A 19,552-nucleotide genomic window follows, 5' to 3' on the forward strand; every position below is an offset into this window, starting at 1 on the left:
GTTTGGTACAGTTGATGCAAAATTTGCACTCTTAGAAAACACCAAAAACTCTGGAATGTCATGGTTGCTCCACATTCATGTGGGGACTGCTCTTTCTCTCCCACTTTTGAGCCAAGCCATCCCTAATTTTCAGTCACAATGATAAGCTAAGTGAAATGAGTGACCTGCTTTGTGATGCGTGGTCCCTCCTTTTTCCAAGGTCTTGTAAAAAATCCATCTCTCTGTTGCTTTGTGTTTTATCCATTCAGGGTTTCTCGGCAGAAGATGTCTCAGCGCTGCGGGATGGATGGAAGAGCAAAATTCAGCGTGTGAAAGCCGGCAATCAGAAGTGGGGGCTCTTCTACGCTGAAAAAGCAAAGTAAACCAAAAGCAACAGTCTTGCTGTGGGTTCAAATTTAGGCAAGATATCTTTATATGAGGAATTTCAGTGGAAATGAAAAAGTACACCGATTTATTACAAGGGTGATGGAAAATACACACTATTTGCTGTCTTCCTTAAATTGCCTCCTTTTTTGCCATTTAGATTATCTTAAACAGTAATAGCTTCCATTCCATTAATTCTGTGACATGTCATTCATGTATAACTTTTTCATTTATATTTTCTATTGCACATAATTCATTCACTAATTCTCTTTTATTATGTACACACCATCTGGCCCTTCAAAGTCCAGGTTTGGATTGGCAGCTAAATATTAAGGGCATAATTTACCATTTGCAGATGAAACATAACCCCTGCATTAGTGCTTTAAAGTGGTTCTAAAATGTGGGTTAGGGATAGAAACAACCACTGTAAAAATTTGAATCAATCAAATAATCAATGTTAAGTATTGTGCAATGTTAAGGATTATGCAAAATGTGAACAATAGTTATAATAAAAATGTTTGCAGACTAAACCGTCTACAGTTATGGTTTATTGAGAAAAATACTGATATCTCCTTATATTTTAGGATTAATTGCAAACATTTTATAAGGTAGGATGATTTGTAATACAACTGACCTATGATTATGCCTCAAATGAGATTATCTTGAACATTTTTAGAATCACTGCTCCCAACATGACCTTTAATTTCAGGGGAAGTGTGCTGAATGTTATTGCTTGTTAATTTTGCATATGCATTTACGAGAACGTGCGGATTGCAAGAGTGAAACAAAAACAAAACAGAGCAGCACTTTGCTTGCCAAAACCTTATTTATACAGTATACCCATGTTATGTCGTCTCCCTTGCAATCGTGAAGGGAGTAAACAATTAACTGTTTCTTAACCAATCACTTTCCACTGCTCTTGAAGTACACTGAAGTACACTGTAGTTATCTAGGTATCCAAGTACAAGTAACTAGTTGTACAATGGAATCTGGTATATATCAAGATGTTTTCGCAGGTCCCTAATCCTTACAATTTTCTCTGTGTTTGTTGGTACCCTGATATCGTTAAAAACAATACACCCTATTATAACGGTGTATAGGTGTAATTGTCATGGTTTTCAGATTCTCGTTATAACAAAGTTCCCCAGTATCAGTTTTCTGTATATGCATTCCAGAATCATCTTGATTAAAATCTGCAGTTTGAAGTAAATGTGATTGCGTATACAGTATTTTGATGTCCCAACAGTCTGTTGTTCATGGTACGTACTTTGTGTGTAAATTCATGCATGAGTTCATACACATGCATGTACAGGTTACAGTTTGTTATTTTGAAAGTTCATTGTACTGAATGTTCACGGTGCGTTCACCATTCTTGAAGGTTAGTTAATCCGAAAATGAAATAGAGTTCATTATTCGGAAGGTTCGTTGAATTGAAAAAAAAGAAGAAAGTTTGTTATTCCAAAGGTTCGCTAATAATATAGAAATGAAATAAGGTTCGTAATTCCGAAGGTTCATTAGCATGTACTTTCTTTTCACTTTCGGATTAATGAACCTTCGGAATAAAGAACTCTATTCAATTTTCAAAATTAAACGAACCTTTAGAATAATGCCACAAATGTTCGGATTGATTAACGCTTTTTCATTTGCGGATTAACCAACATCTATAGTATAGGGAATTTGTGTGTGTTTTTGGAATAATGAACCTTCGAAGGAACAAACCGTCGGAATAAAGAACATTGCTCATGTGAACATACTAAATATTAATGTAAAACAGGTTAATGTGTGTTTGTGTGCGTGAGTATGTGCGTTATGTATAAGAAAGAATATCTAACCAATAGAGCTGATATCATGTATAAAGAGGTTTCTCCGCCTTCATGTAGAGGAAAAAAAAAAGAGGAAGAGAAAGAGAGACAGATAGGGTATGGTAAGGGTTCTGTTCCAGTTTCCAAGCCACCCGGAACTTGCTTTCCTAAAAAGTTAAAGGTACTGCATGTGGACCGTTCATAGGAGGACTATACTATGTCGATGTGCTCAATTTGAGGTTTTCTTGATACAATTGATACAACGTGCGCATGATTCTATACTTTTAACAACAGTCTACTTGGTCACAGTTTTGCATGCCTGCTTACAGCCAGTCAAAAGAAACAAAATGAAGACAGAAAAACATAACTCCAACCTCATAGCTCAAACTGATAACATGTGGTAAATGTTTCATTTTATTCTATCAATCATCATGTAACATTCATTTGATAAGTCGGGCTACTTAATCATATTAAGGCAAAGTAGTTGTCAGACCTCATACGCATTGTAATAGGACAAGAAATCGGCAAATGCAAGTAATGATAAGTGAGCTTACCTTTCATGTTTGGACTGGTGATGCTGACTGTTATCTGCCGATCATATTTACCTGAAACATGCCTGCATCAAACAGGGATTAAACAGTGTACACTGTAAAAACATCGGTGTTAGATTTAACACCATGGGTGTTAAATCTAACACCGATCAAACTTCAATAGAGGACCACACCCACAGGTGTAGAAAATGCACTGTGATGATGTTGAAAAGTGTTCTCCTGACACTTCGTGGTGTTAATTTGACACTGTACCTGGTGTTATTTTGACACTGTACTGGTGTTAATCAAAAAATGACACCACATGGTGTTGATTTGATATTTGTTGGTGTTAATATCAATGGTTTAACACCCGTCCAGCTTCAATAAGAGACCACACCAGCTGGTGTTACTGTGGTGTAAATTTATTTTCACATTTTTTTCAAAAGTCTAGTATTTTAATGTAAAATTCTTGATCGTCTTGTTTAAATTAAAAATCAACAAGAGGTGCAGTTACTAAGAAACTCTTCAAAGAACAGTTTTATATTTGGAAATGACACCCGGAGGTGTTAATTTAACACCATAAAATAATGAGCACCGATAATTTAACACCAGCTCGGTGTTCACTATTTAACACCGGACTTTTTGCAGTGTGGCAAACGTGTGAAATAATACACAGAGCTGGCAGCGACAGCTATGACTAGAGAATGACTGCCCTTGAATTGATCACATCCAAATCTTAGATTGTGTAGATTTCATCAATTCAATTCAACTCAATTCAATATTTTATCTATTTCCATCAAAAAAGAAAAAGAAAACATGATTCAAAGCGGCACAAATTGTAGATTTGTCTTTCATTCATCTGATAAGGAAAGTTGCTTCGAATACAATATAAAGTGTATGCACGAATTATGTAACATTTTTGTATAATGTAAAAAAAAATGCACACTTTGTCATGGTGGCAAAAAAAAAGAAGGTAAGTAATCATAACGACGGAAAACAGTGTTCCACTAAAAAGCCAAGCTTGTAGGACGTGGAACACTGGAATGAAAACAACAACAACACCAATATGTTATACCAATAGAATATATTCATATCAAATTCATCTTTTATCATTGTACATTTGCTCATTGATATATGATGCTGATAATACAAACATAGTGTAAACTGTAGTTGATATGATTTTAGAATGTAAATATATAAAATATATCATAAGCGTAGCAAAATTATGGCACAGACACATCCAAGTGGTTGCGGCGTCAGTAAATGTGTACTAGAATTTTTGGATGCACATTTTCTTCTATATTCTAAACACACACACACACACACACACACACACACATACACACATACACACAAAAACAAACAAACGAACAAAACAAATCTTACTGATAGTTTATTGCCTACATACGTGACGAAGAGGGGACAATCAACAAACAATCTGCACCCCAACTTTCCTCAGCATATGAAAAACGTAGAGATGGTTGCATGTCGATATCGACATGAATCAAACCCATTATATAGCCGTATGAGTAAAATGTATGCATATCCTTGCCACACATATTGCTTACAGTTTGACAAATCAGAATTAACCCTTGTTAATAATTTTGGTACACTGTATGTCATGTCAAGTCAATCCAATGTCAGACATGTCAACTCAACCACTTTTGGTGAAATTCGTATTTCCTCCATTGTTTTTCTTCTTCAGAGAATGCGATCGATTTATCTCGCACATACAGGTTTTACTTTTCCTAAGATTGGGTTACACGTCACCAATAGAGCAGTCAATTCATTTTGTGCTTTTTCTTGACGAAGCGAAACGGTTCAGAGACTTGCGCCGAAAGTGCGGCGCCAGACTAGCGCTGTAACACGTCGAGCGACCGGCTTCTTCGAGACTTTCGCTAGATTTTGTTTTCTTCCAAGTACAAGGGGGGGGGGGGGGATCCACCCATTTTTTTTTCTTTTTTAGGAGAAAAGAATCCAAGTCGTTCAAATGGTAATTATCATTCAAAATGTAGTTCCGCATGGTTTCTTGTCACATGATTCTTTTCCCAATGACAAAACTTTGTATTTTGATATTAGAAGGGTTTCATGTATTTATGTATTACAAGGGATTTGAGTGTCCAGGGCCCTGTTTCATAAAGCTGTTCTTATAGTTACGAACTACTTACGAGCGACTGGTGATCAGTTCTGATGTGCTATACTTAATCAGAATTTCCATAATTCAGCACAAGAACTGATCACCAGTCGCTCGTAAGTTGTTTGTAACTTTACGAACAGCTTTATGAAACACCCCCAGAGCCTTATCCACTATACTTCTGGTACTCTTTACGAGATTCGCAATCTCTTTTCTCTTGTTGTGTAACTTATAGTTATCTGGAGTCTGACAAAGACAGATGAATTACAATCTTAAACTCAATGCATTGATACTCACAATCTCCCATCATGGTTGGTACTCTATCTATCTATCTATATATATATATATCTATATATCTATCTATCTACTTCTTAATCTATCTATCTATCGCTGTCTATACCTAGTTATCTATCTATTTCTATCAATATATATATATATTTCTATCAATATCTATATCTATCTATCTATCTATCTCAGATGTATACAGATACATGTATGAATGTGTGTGTGTGTGTGTGTGTGTGTGTGTGTGTGTGTGTGCAGTGTCTTTATAGTATCACGGGATACCATATGATATATCATGTAATAAACGGAATTTCAATTCTCACTGATTCCATAGTCAGCGTGATTTTAAAAAAAATCATGTTAAGTAAGTCATTTTATACCTTATTCGTGCCTCTCTTTTCTTTATGACGAATATACTTTGTTACCAGAGTGAATATCTTCCCTATTTCTCTCTCCCTCTCTTTCTTATTCTTCTTCCTTTTTCTCCTCTTCCTCCTCCTCCTCCTTCTTCTTCTTTTGTACAACATCTTAGAGATGTTTTCTTTTTTGAAGGAACATTCTGAAATTACCAAGTTGAATCAAAATAATTGATATACAGCTATTTGCCTAATCAGGAAGGAATTTTGAACAAGTTTATCACAGGGTGCTGCAAGATACTGGTTGTCGAGAGTTAAACACGTTAGTACAAAATGTAGTTTAGCAGAAACATGGCTAGATGTATAGTCATTGTTATTTTTAACCCTATAGGCCTACAGACTATCGTAAAAATAATGTATCTACAATTATTATCTTTCCTTTATTTCTTTGTCAATCTGAATTAGCCTTATCCTTAATTGCGTATAGCCTGTACCATACAGGGTCAATAATTGAAATATAGCGTATTGTTATATGACAATTGAAATGCAAAATTCAAACACTTTGTTATTTATTTTATTTCATTCTTTTTGCATCTCAGGTTTGTCGTATTGCTCCTGACCCGAGTCCAAACTAGATAATCCTGGACGTGGATTGACGTAGAGGGGGCGATACAGTCTAGTTGATTGCGATGTGTTGCATGTATGCACATCGCTTGTTTGTTTTGTGAATATCTGTATTTTTCTAATCGTGGATTTTTTTTTTTCTTGCTGTGTTGAGGTCAGCCAGTTCTTTTTTCATTAATTGCTGATAACGTAAAGCCATTGGCAGATTGTTTGTAATGAACGCAGTCAAGAAATAGACCGCCTTTAAAAAAAAAGATGCACATGATTGCGCAGATTATCCACAAACAAGCCATATCTATATCCTTGAGTCAGTGAAAAAAAAAACGACAACAAGTCAGTTCGATCTTGAGATTCACCACCAGAATACTTGCAGTTTTCCATGAAACATCATGTTAAATAAAACCCAAATAAACAAACAAAAACGTAAATGCGTCCTGCTGGTATTAAAACTGTGAATGTGCAATATATTTTAATGTCATAGCTTTTATGCATCTTTAATTTTTATGGACATCAGTATGTCGGTGGAGATTATTCAAAAAGATCGCAGACAGAGCCTAAAATTAATATTCATTCTATAAGTTTCACGTTCCTGCTATTGTTAGCGCTGTTATTTCGTCTTTTTTTTCTTCCTTTGTTATCAAAATGATGTCGATATGTTTGCTGTGTATGCACGTGTGTACGTTTATAGCCAACGTGTTACCCCAACACGTGTATTGTGTATCGCCGTTATTGTTGTGTTGTGTATCACCGAGTTCTTTGTGACTGGTATAATGTTTTTCTTTTTCCTCGTAAGTGGCATGTTTGCATGTTTTTATGGTATGTGGAACAGAAATTATTTTCATCTCATGGATAGACGTAAAGTAATAAAATCAAATGATCAATTACATTTGAAACAGTCCCACCCATCTAGTCTAAGCTATAACAGACTTTTATGTATTCGTCTATTTTCTTGTAGTGGTAACCATGTTTCGTTTTACAGACAGACATTACAATACCATATTACTTTCATTTCGTGCAACGTGGGAAGGTAATGGGGACGACGTGCACTGCTAATAGGCAAATCATTACAAGACATTACCCAGACAAGTTCAGAATAAACAATGATGATTTATGAGGACAAAATAGTACCCTGTAATCAAACCCACTAATGTAATTTTGTTTTATTGCGTTTATCGCTACGTTTTGTGTGTTCTTTGTACATCAAGGACTCCATGTATAATGAGGGAGTTAAGTTTGCATAAGAAAAAAAAAAGAGAAACCTGTGAAAAGCAGCTGGTAGATTATTCCCGTGAACTAAAAGTGGCCCTGATCTGAAGATGAGCTTTGCATTCTCTACGAAGGTCGATCTCAGCAACTTGAAACATCATGGAAAGACGACAAGATCGTGACGTCATCTTTGGCAGCTAAGGATTTTCTGCCACGTTTTCCGATACACCTGCCATCTTCAGAGAAGTCAAGGAATATGTTTTACAAATTATTGTCTCTCATTACTTGAAGTAGGTGATAGGGGCAAGTCGTCGTTATGATGTTCACGAGGAAGGATGATAGTTTGATATTGGTTACAACAATACTTAAAGATATATGAATCTAGTGATTAAAACAATGCAGCAATTATGATAATAAATATGATAATGTAATAACAAAAATAATCAGAAACCTACAGATGAAAATAAAAATTCATACACTTCTTACCGTCAAGAGACATTACAAGTAATAAAATAGACATATTACTACGTATTCGTGTAGCACAAAACACGTCCTCTTTATTGATAAAGAAAGAGGCAGATTTGTGACTTGTAATATCGAACAAGATAGTGTGCAGAGATTTAGAATGGTAATGCCTATATACGAGTGGTGACATAAACATGTGCGGGTTTGCGGTGTGGGTTTTCGCCAGGTTGGCGGTTTCTTTGGATGACACGTACGATGCGATGCGAACGGACATGGGTCTTCTTTCTGAAAGCATAATATTCAGGCCAGGTCGATTTCTGCGGTCCTATCAATGACGTCACAAGAGGGGTTCAATCCGAACACTGAAGAATAATGTATACAGTTTGTATTCGTTAGCGCTGTTGCAGCTGATAAAACGGAGGTGTTCTCTGGAGGTGTCTCGATCCTCCGAAGGGGAAAACCAGCTAGGAATCATTTCTTTTGCTTAAGATTCCAAACTGGATGGCGATTATTATAAAGAAAGTGGCAGCAAATGAAACGGATGAGGTGAGGTAAATACATGCGCATCACAATTAATAACAATAATAATAATAATAATAATAATAATAATAATAATAATAATAATAACAATAATAATAATAATAAAAATAATAATAATGATGATAATAACAATAATAACAACAATAATAATAATGATAATAATAACAATAATAACAATGATAACAATGATAATAATAACAATAATAATAATTATAATAATAATGACAATAATAATAATAATAATAATAATGATAATAATAATAATTAAAAGAATAATAACAGATATCATTTATAAGGCGCTTATCACTAAAGTTTCTAAGCGCTAAACATCTTGAAATGAAGAAGAATTAGAAAGGAGAAATAATGTTGTATCGTGAAGATAATAGTAAACAATTCCCCAGCTTGGTCTTGTATAATATTTAAGGCACAAGAAGTTATCACAAAGACATATACACTTTGAAAATGATAAACTCGCCTTCTGCAAATCATCCGATGACCGACTCCTTGCAACTTGAAAAGTCACTGCCAATGAGATTCAAGAACAGAATGTGATGCTAACACATTTGAGATGACAAGAACTCCGCCAACCCCCCCCCCCCCCCCCCCGTCAGTTACTGAAACAGATTCAGTTAAAACAGGGAGGTGGAAAGAGACAGTTTTCGTTACCTTATGCCGCGTTTTGAAGAGACAAGTTTATGCGAGATTTTGTTGTAGACACTGTATATTATGTCGGCCGTAACTGGGGATGGGGGGATGGGGGGATGGGGGAGGGGGTTCCAAGATAAGAAGAAAGTAGGTAATGCAATATGTCAGGTGCATTGCTATGTCGGTACATTTTAATTAGCTATTGTTGAACATATACTGAAGCCCCCAGTTAAGGCTGAAATAAACATTAACAGTGAGAAGGAAACAACACCCAAACATAACAAGTTTATATCTCACTCTGATGTACGTACCATCTAAAGAATTGCAAGTTTGTTGTTGTTGTTTTTTTTTAATTTTTATTTTGTTGTTTGTTTGTTAGTGTGTGTGTGTGTGTGTGTGTGTGTGTGTGTGTGTGTGTGTGTTTAAGGGAATGGTGGCAGTGATAATGTTTACTGCTTTAAGTATTTTCGATGGTGTGTATTATACGCATTTGTGTATGATAATGAGGGTCGCTAGATTACAAGCTAGCTGCCTATTATGATAAGATGTGGAGTCAATCAAAAGAACGGAGGTATGATTTTGGAGGGTGTTTGAACGTGTCATCGCCATTGTTACACAGTGTCATCTAAATTAAAATGGTTCGTTAAGATAGAGATTTTCTCATGGTTTCTCAGGTTCGCTTTAGACTTATCCTTTTTTTCTCAAGAAGACTCATTTCAAAAACAACTTCAGCAATCGCCCCCTCCCACACACACACACACAATACACACACATAACACACAAACGCGCGCAAATATAATCGCACACCATGTCAAAAACGTGCTCACATTCGAAATGAATATTACATCAGAAACAGCACAAGTTGTTGTTTTTTACCTTGTCAACAATGTACAAAAACAAACAATATACATGATAATAACACAGCAATTGTAATGATAACAGGTCGAAATCGAAATGGGGACGGCAAAGAGAAGTATGACGGGACCTATATGATGTATACTGACTGTTACACACATAGTTATATACGCATGGACAATGCTGCCATGGAAGAAGGTTATGTTATTAATTTTGAGAACCATGCTCCTAAAACGTTTTTCTTGATGTCACCTGGATGATCGCAACATTACTAAACGAAACTCTATACGGGCATTTGGCATCTCGGTGAAATAACTTCAAGTATACTTACTTGCTTCACCTTACTTATAGGTCCATTTTATACAACGTTCGAATTCTTTATGTGAACGTTTTTAAACTTTATGGCAGCTACAAGTATACGTTCTGTCGGCAAATTTCATACTTGAGGGCAGACACTGCGCACATTATATTTGTGAAAATAGAATACTAGCATGTAACATCCAGGGCGACGCGTGTTAAGTGTTCTCTTTCATAAGAGTCACTTGAAACATTCACATGATAGATCTGTGCCACTGGGGAAAAGAAAGAACTGGCTTCAAAGGGCTTCATTGAAGATCACACCTCATGAGGAGGTTTAAAACTATATAATTCCGTTGCAAATTCACAAAATACGCGAAAACGTCAGTTTCGCAAAAATCAATAAACTCATTCGAAAATGTCGGTCGCACGTCGTGCTTTCATGACCTGTAGTCATTGAGCAAGCTACAAAGCTATACAAAACTTTGGGTTTCACACAGCAGCGAGAGAGAGAGGACGGAGATCAGCTGGCGATGGGACGGGACAGATGGAGATCGTCTTGCAGGTGGATGGTTATGAGAATGATTATTGTTTTAATGATAATGATGATAATCTATGATAATTGTAATGATACCAATAGCAACAAATGATACTGTCATTATAATACATGTAATAATAATGATGATGATGTTACAAAATATGATATGTCAGAAGAACATTACATATATATATATATAATAACGTATATGTTTCATATTTCATAACATATTTTGAAGAGAGAAAGAGAGAGAAAGGGTGAAAGTTACGCCAAAAACATTATCATAAGTTGTCTATTTGCAGACTGAGGTTCTGTGAGAACAATGACATTGTAAGTTATTAACCTGTTCAGTTTCATTGGCATAAAGAGGAGTGGTATGAAGACAGGCTTGATATGCTCCCATCAGTAATAAGTTGATTAATGATATTGAAACAATCTTACAGTGATATCATAAAGTCGCAGTGTAACATTACATCACACACACACACACGCACTCGCACCCACGCACACACACACACACGCACACACACACACACGCACACACACACACACACGCACACACACACGCACACACACACGCACACGCACACACAAACACACACACACACACACACTCATTTCATGCACTTATCATCCCCGTCTCTCTCCCTCTATTATCATATGACATAATAATTATGCATAATTGTCCTTTGCCAAGAGATTTGTAATAAAGATGTATAACGGCGACCATAATCTTTCCTTGCAAAATAAACTATACAATGCTCAGACATATGACTCACTTGCTATCATGCAAATATATAAAAATTTGACATGTAAATGTCAAGCTAAACTAAAACAAAGCGAACATAGAACTGTATGCATTTTACATATCCATACATACATAGGTCCTATACACACACCTGCAGTGAATACGAAAGGTGGAGGTCATTGAAAGAGTATTTTCTTATATTAAGTTCTTGATCTCGTTTAACTCTAACTACAAATATTAGTGCCACACTGATATATCTTAATTCTATTTTGATAAATATACCACACCAGCATACACTTTAGGCTGTTAGTCCAATATTGCGATCAAAGCCTAACCCAAAGAACTCGCCATTCTCCTGACAGAACCGAAACAAGCTCGTCAAACAATCTGGGTATCTGCTTTTATTCTGTCAATGTATTCATCACGTCGAATCTCATTTTGATTTGAATGTTTACTCTCTGAAATAAATAGAAGCTCAGAATAATGTGATGTAATTGAGTGAAAAACTGCTCCAGATCTCGTCACCCAGAAATCCAATATCATAATTATCACTCGTATTCCTCGTCATTGTTGTTGTTTTAGTATTTTCTCTTTGCTTTCATCCCGTTTCACGATCTCCCGGATGTTGACTCGGCGGTCCTTCGTATACAAGCTGGCAGTTAGTATGTTATCAAGTTGATTGATGCTGGCAAATTTACACGGCGTCTCATCTTCACGGAGAAGGTTGTGCAATGTAAAAGAAACATTGTATAGTCTCTACTCTATCTAGGATGTGCCCTGTGTCCACACGGTCATTGTTAAAGGAACCCCAAAACCTGGATGTAAATGTGGATTGAGTGAAAGCAGCAATATTAGTATAGAATACATCAGTTTGAGGGAAATCGGACAATCCGTTCAACAGTTATGAATTTTTAACAATTCGGTGCCGTCATCGCTAGATAAGAATACTACTAGAGTTCATTACGTCATTATTATATAGACAACAATGTAGAGAAAATTTTAGGAGAATTGCATGAAATCTAATTTTTCATGAAAAGTACACATTCCATCCACTTGTTCCTGACATAATACATGTAATGGGTAATATTATTACCCTTGTTTTCTGAAAGGGATAAGTCAAGTGCTCTTTCAATTTGCTGGAGAAGTGAAAAGAAGATTATTATGTTTATTTTTTTTTCATATATCTTCTATTATTGCCCAGAATGACGTCATAAGTGAAAAGAAGACAGACAAGCAATGTGTGGGTTGTACATTATGCGCATACAATATAATTTCTCATCTTTGTATTCAATATAAACATTCATCTATTCATGATTTATTTTCGTTATTGTTGTGAAGGATGAATAAGCTCTCTATGCCAGAAATGGAATTGGGAATGATTTTTTTTTTGTTGTTGTATGAAATCATATGGTTTTCATTGATTCCATGAACACTTTTTGAAGTTGCATTACTGTTCGCGTTATTGATATACATTGGGGCCTATATTCATCTTTTTACAGTGATGAGCAGATCAAACAGCCAAACGAGTCACACCCCAGAGCTCCTAAAGAATGGATATGAAATTAATGTAGCAAATCGACGTCACTCTGTTTTCTCTGCAAAATTTTATAGTAAGATATGAAAAGTATTGTTTTGAACCAACCGACAACCACTGCATGCATGAAGTGTAGATCCTGCGTTAGGCCGTTGCTGTATACAAATTCCTATATATAGGCAATGACGTTAAATACTCTAATTTCTTTTGTTTCATCCCCCAATGAAATTAAAGTTGAAAGCAAGAATTTGTCCCCCCAGATTTCCGTCATTGTACATTGTAATACAGAGCAATGTTCCGCCTCTTGAGCGCAAAAAGCAGTTTACCCCCTATAATGTGGAGACGTATTATAGTAGGCTTTAAGCTCCCATCCTGATGAAATAATCAGTCATCCACAATAATTAGTGCAGCGTCGATCCATCATTCGACATTGCCAGCTGCTCAGAAATTTGAAGGAAAAAAAGGAGCCTGGCATGTGAAACCTTCTTTGTGAGTCGATGATACGACATTGTTTCGTATGATGTCACGTGTTGAATAAACAGCTTCATCTAGCTAGCGAGCGAGCGTCGCGGTGATACGGAGGGGGCAGCTCATGTCACTGTTATGTGCTCTATAACGCTCGCAGACATGGGTCGCTACACATTAATTTTTACGCATGCATGTCACTTTTCCCTGTCAATGCATCAAATAAACCTTTCGGCTTATAGACGTATAGCTGCGTTTGCTTTGGGAGAACTGTGGTATAGTGGCTTATAGAGACTCCTGACTTTAAAACGGAGGTCCCGAGTTCGAATCCGGACAAGGACTCAACTGCGCCCATGCATGGACAAGATGTTGTTACTCACGATGTCCTTCTCGTCTCAGGTTTTAAAAAAAAATGGAGTTTATACACTGGATAAATGAGACCAAAAGTGTAGTGTATATGACTTTTTTTGGTGAGTTAGATTTGTATTTCACCATTCTATGGGCTTGTCTATCGAACGCTCTTCATAACGTCTGACACAATTCCTTATACACTGCCATTAAAATGCACTGCTTTTCTCCATGTACTGGGATGGTGATAGTAAGGACAAAAAAAAAATCCTCTTTTCTTGATTTGGAAATGTAACACTCTCTGAAATCGCAGACTGCAGCAAACGTTCTCATTTCGTATGGAATGAGGTACTTATGTGATTTTCGAGTGCTCGAGAAAGAAGCTATCGCTTCATTTCAACGATAAACATGTCGAATTGTGAAGTCTGCAATCATGGGAACAAATCCTCGATGTTAATAGGTATACGTAAATCCACTTACAAATTGAACATTAATCATAGGAACCCGGTCGGCTTCCCGTTCACGAAATCTTTTCAGATGAAAAAAAATGTCATGAATTAACATTTTTCATATCCGGTTTTGATTACAATGAAATGTCAATGTAGTCTGTTGACAATACAGACTAGGTTGCAACCATCTGTAGCCATTACTTTTGCTGGGTTTGCAAGTAAGCCACGAGATGACATGAATATAAACTGCTTTTTCGAAGGCTAAAATACACGTGAACTGGAATAGGAAGATACCAATAAGCTTCTGCGTGTTTATATGTGTGTTTGTGTGTGTCTGTCTATTTTGATGGCAAAGTGTTTTTTTTTATCCCTTACATCCTTGTCATGTATTGTATCTCTCACCCATTCGCCTTTATTACTAAAATTATTTCATTCTGCAATGATGAACAGAAATATAATGATTCATAAAATAACAACAAAATATAATCTCCAATTCCGAATCTTAGCCTGACTTGGAAAAGGAAAAACACAGTAAAATATGTATATATTTTCGTTATAGGCCTGTTTCAAGATCAAGTTTCAATACAAATACAGTATATTGCTTATGATAACGATAATAATAATAATAATAAGGTCTTGTCTATCCAGGGTAGCCTCTTCAGTGTTGCCACTGCTCTACCAGAGGGCCCTGCCATTATTATCATCCTAGCGTTGCCAGGTACCCATCTCTACACCTGGGTCGAGAGGGACATGGTGGGTAAAAACATCTTGTCCAAGGACGTAAGCACTGGGCGGCATTCGAACTCGGGTCCTCCGAACGGCAGTCGGGAGTCTTATCCACTATACCACAGCGCCCCTTCTGAATTCACTATAATTTCATGTTAATTTTAATTTGTTCAATTGACATTTCATTTTGTTCAATTGACATCTATTTCCATTCGTCTATACAGATACCGTAACAAAAATACAAATTATACATTACGCAAATGATGTATTATTTTCTCATTTTGTAGAAAATACATAATAAAAATATCATGAAGTATAATAAACTACTTCACACATTTTTTTTTTTTTGTGGTTAAATAACCAAGAATAGCAATGCACACTTCGGAAACTTGACAGAAAAGTAAATATTAGAATGGAAAAAAAAAATGGCCAATTGAAAAGCAAAGCTATTGTATTACTAGTATAAGACGTGGGTCACTTGAGACGTATTATATATGTAGGTCTACTACAATCATCCGAAATTAATTCATGAGTAACACGTAATAAAAAAAAAAAACTCCACATCATTAAGAAGAGTAACTATTTTCGAATATAGCCCCCAAAATATTTTCAAACATGCAAATTACAAATTAAGACGCTGCATGCAGCAATTGCAGTGTTCCAAGCTACAGATATCTCTGTCAATGATGCGTTTAGGTGTTGGCGTATAGATTAGTTTGATTTGAGAGTTATAGCCTACTCCAAAAGCCATCAGCTGCTGGCTATGATATTTTTAGCTGCGTTCGACCCAACAGAACACTGCCACCCACGGGAAAAATCACTTATTCAAACAAATCCCCAAAGTTGATATTATTATTACATAATTATTACTACCAAAAGGGGTTGAGACTCGATTGTCTCTAATTTCAGTTCAGTTCTTAATCACAATTTATCGTATTTCTTTCTTTACTTTCTATTTGAATGAAAGCGATCACCATTTGGCTCATAGTGTTATTGGCAAAATTAGGTAAGATAGTTGCACCGCCGAGTTATCCACATCCAAACGTTATCGGTGTGACCGATCCAGAAGCCCGCACTGGTTTACATCACTCGTTGCAGGTTTTAACCAGGGCTAGCAGTCGCGTAGAGGCGTTTTACATCGGAAGATAATTCACATCGTCATTGACTGTTTATTCCAAGTGAGATCCATCTTCCTACACGCTGAGACATCAAGGTCTTCCCGCCTCTTCCATGAATTTCACCGCAAATCGTCTGTCACACGTCTGTGGCCGACCAGGGTAGGCATGTGACGCGAGTAACGAGTCGCACAGAAGGGGGAGTGGCAAGTTCTCGTTTGGAAGTTGCACAGCTGTATATGTTTTCAGCGGGTTTCGGCTTTGAGGATGGCTATCTCCAAATACAACAAATTTGATGCCATCTATACAGGCGATGACATTCATGTCCATCAATTATACACGTGCCATGGGCCAGGGGATTTAGGGCTGCGGCCCCTCCCCTACTTTTGCTTTAAAAAAGGAAAAAATCTAGGGGCAAAAAAGAAATAAAACCCATGATTTTTTAGAGTTCCGCCCAAGATATTTCACATAGAAGGAAGGCGGAAGGTGGGGGGGGGGGGGGGGGTTTGAAAGGATCGATGACCCTTTACCAACCGACCTCGAGCACTGCTCTCCCTCCAGACCCTCCAGACCCCCCCCCCCCCCCCCCCCCCGGCCTACAAATACATAGAAAGCTTTGCGTTTCCCCATGCGCTCTTTTTGTGTTGTTAATATCAAATCTAGAATCGGCTCCAATAGACGTCATCTATGGCTGTCGTAATGATCTGCGGTTAGCCCATATGCTACCTTCAAATGCCATCTCTAACGCATCCCCACCTTTAAAATCAAGATGACATTTTAATATGTCCTCCTACAAAGTGAAAGGATGGTGCAAATTTTGATCAAAATATACTTATCGAAACAACTAATAATCGCATTGACATTTAAGATGTGGCATTTATAGGATAAACTATAAGAGCATTTGCTGGAGGTTTTCCGTAGGTAGAAATTGGCAAAGAACTTGACAGTTCTCTGTAATTATTGTTTGAAGATGTGAGGGTTAATCAGTGCCGCCATTTATCTTTCCGTTTTCTCGCAAATTAATGCAAAACACTGATAGAATCCTCTCTCCTTCGGAAGACGCAGAGCAGGGAGGTATAATAGAGGGTGATGTTCCTCATTTCGAAAGTTCGTTAATCCGAAAATGAAACACGGTTCGTCATTCCGATGGTTCGTTAATCTGAAAATGTAAAGAAGGTGATACTAAGAAACTTTCGGCATTGCGAATCTTATTTCGTTTTGTTGTTTGTTTGTTTGTTTGTTTTTATTTGTTTGTTTTTCTTTTTCATTTTGAAAACGAACCATCGAAATAACGAACCTTCATGCAGAGTAAAGAACTGTAACCGATGCACTGTAAAGAACTGTAACCGTTCCTTGAGAACGGATTCTGAGACATCGACATAGTACTTACTTGATTACAACGTTTACATCCATGCTTGAATTGTTGTTGTCCAGTTTTATTTTGTTATTTTATTTACATCCAGGCTTTGAACTGTTGTTGTCTGGTTTTATTTGGTTATTTCATTTACAATTAGAATTAGTTCTTAACAACCAAAGTTCAGTTGATAAAACAAGGGAAGACAAAGTATGGAGTCGGCAATGGTCTAACACATCATCGACCAGCTTCCTTTATGCTCTATCTGTCATTGTTTTCCATCTTCATGGCGTAACCTGTCCGTTACAGCATAGACCTACAAAAATACAAAATGATTTCCGTCATATTGTTCTTTAACCCTTTCCGTACCAATGAATCAAATGTACATTAATTCCACACACTAACCCATGAGCAGGTAATATAATATGGTATGCAGAGGGTTAAGAGTCATGGTACTATGTAAATAATCAAGTGTCCGGGCCCTGTTTCATAAAGTTGTTCGTAAAGTTACGAACGACTTACGAGCGACTGGTGATCAGTTCTTGTGCTGAATTATTGAAATTCTAGTAAGTATAGCACATCGCAACTGATCACCAGTCGCTCGTAAGTTGTTCGTAACTTTACGAACAGCTTTATGAAACACCCTCCTGAAATGGTCCGACATCAACATGTCCGTTACTTTGTTGGTCTTGTATCCATGTGGGTTACACCCAACAGGTTAAAATCCATACAGCAAAGTAAAATAAAGTATATAACTTAAGACAAAAAGGTCCTAATAAAAGGTGGGAAACCACATTTTACTATTACATAGGACCTCTTTGCTTAGGGTTATCTCATCCATTTAAAAACTGATTTTTTTTTTAGCACATAAACTTTGAATTCCTCTTAAAGTTACATTGCTCTTTTATGTTTCATATTAGAGGTTTCTCATTATATATCTCACAAGAAAGTTGGAAACCTGAAGCCCCATCTCAACCAGAACCATACCATCCCTTTAAAGATATATAATAAAATGGGCTTTTGCACAATAATAGACAAGTATGTTCCCTCCCTATTCCTTTTTGCCAGAGCATAACATCTTCACCGATAAAAGCATGATGGTACAATAATCATCGTTGCCGATATTAGATAGTATATAATTCATATTTAATGCAAAAGCAGGTAAACGCCATTTTAGTGTTGTTGTTGTTTTTTCTAAAGTAAAGGTCATCATGAAATAGAGAAAAATGTAATTTTTTCAATGATATTGCTACCCAATGATAAGAAATATCTCTGGAGACAAAGTCGATCGCATATAATTTCATATTTTTTTCTTGTTTTTCAGCAGCTTCGATCTCAAATATCTCAAATATGTTGATAAAGATGAATATATCGTGTGTTTTTTTTTTTTCATTTAAAGTCATCATGGAAATCGTAAAAGTCCAAAGGGTTGTTGCTACTATAAGTTTTAGTAAACACACACCCTATATTGCCAACACACTTCTCCCCTTTACCCCACCTCCTCCCCTTATCCCACCCCACCTCCTCCCCTTATCCCACCCCACCCATCAAGGCAAGCTGCCTCCATCCCACCCCAACTCCGATGCAGACGCCATGTTCGCGTCCGGCCGGGCGAGAGCTGATGGGCGATCACTCAGCGAGGCGTCCCGCTACACAGTCAGTCCGCCCCTTCCCCCGGTGCCCTACCGCGACACTGTAATTAATGTAGTGACGATGATGGCTAACAGCACACGGGAAACACACCCACATTATCTCGCTTTGACATGCATGTCAATGCTTTCCATACATCCCATCTGCACGAGAAGAAGAAAACGAAAACAACGATCAAAGCTGTCCTTAAAGTTACTGATGTTTTACGATGACTTCGCTTGCTTTTTTCGCTGGTTCCACTTTTTTCATCTCCTCTATTTTTTTTCTTGTCTTCGATGTCTAGACTGCCGTCAGTTTTCTCTATCATCTTGATCATTACCTTATCGCATTATCGCTATTCACTGTCTTAAACTACATGGGTATGCATCGATAGAGACTTGAGTTTTTGTTTTTTTCTATTAGGGCCTACTATCAAACAGTTTGCACCATTATACTGTTCCCAGCACGAAACATCAAATAAAAGCTTTATGGTCACTCTATATAATCTTTGTTTTCCCACCATCATCGATCAACTGTCTGAATT

At 36.8% G+C, this 19,552-nt stretch overlaps 1 protein-coding gene across 1 annotated transcript in view; it reads left to right on the top strand.

Moving 5' to 3' along the window:
* The window catches only part of LOC139712949 (uncharacterized), a gene marked incomplete at its 3' end in the record, with an annotated part of 32,532 nt that extends 13,458 nt beyond the window's left edge, over positions 1–19,074 (top strand). Inside the window, exons 11-13 of the mRNA XM_071624730.1 lie at positions 249–358; positions 18,097–18,116; positions 18,932–19,074. Of these exons, the coding sequence (XP_071480831.1) occupies positions 249–358; positions 18,097–18,116; positions 18,932–19,074 (273 nt within the window). The remainder of the gene's footprint in view (positions 1–248; positions 359–18,096; positions 18,117–18,931) is intronic.
* Positions 19,075–19,552: the final 478 nt, after the last annotated feature.

Source organism: Diadema antillarum, unplaced genomic scaffold, assembly GCF_040938485.1.
Source record: "Diadema antillarum isolate AM-2024a unplaced genomic scaffold, OU_Dant_1.0 seq00001879_RagTag, whole genome shotgun sequence".
In the NCBI taxonomy this organism is placed as follows: Eukaryota; Metazoa; Echinodermata; class Echinoidea; order Diadematoida; family Diadematidae; genus Diadema; species Diadema antillarum.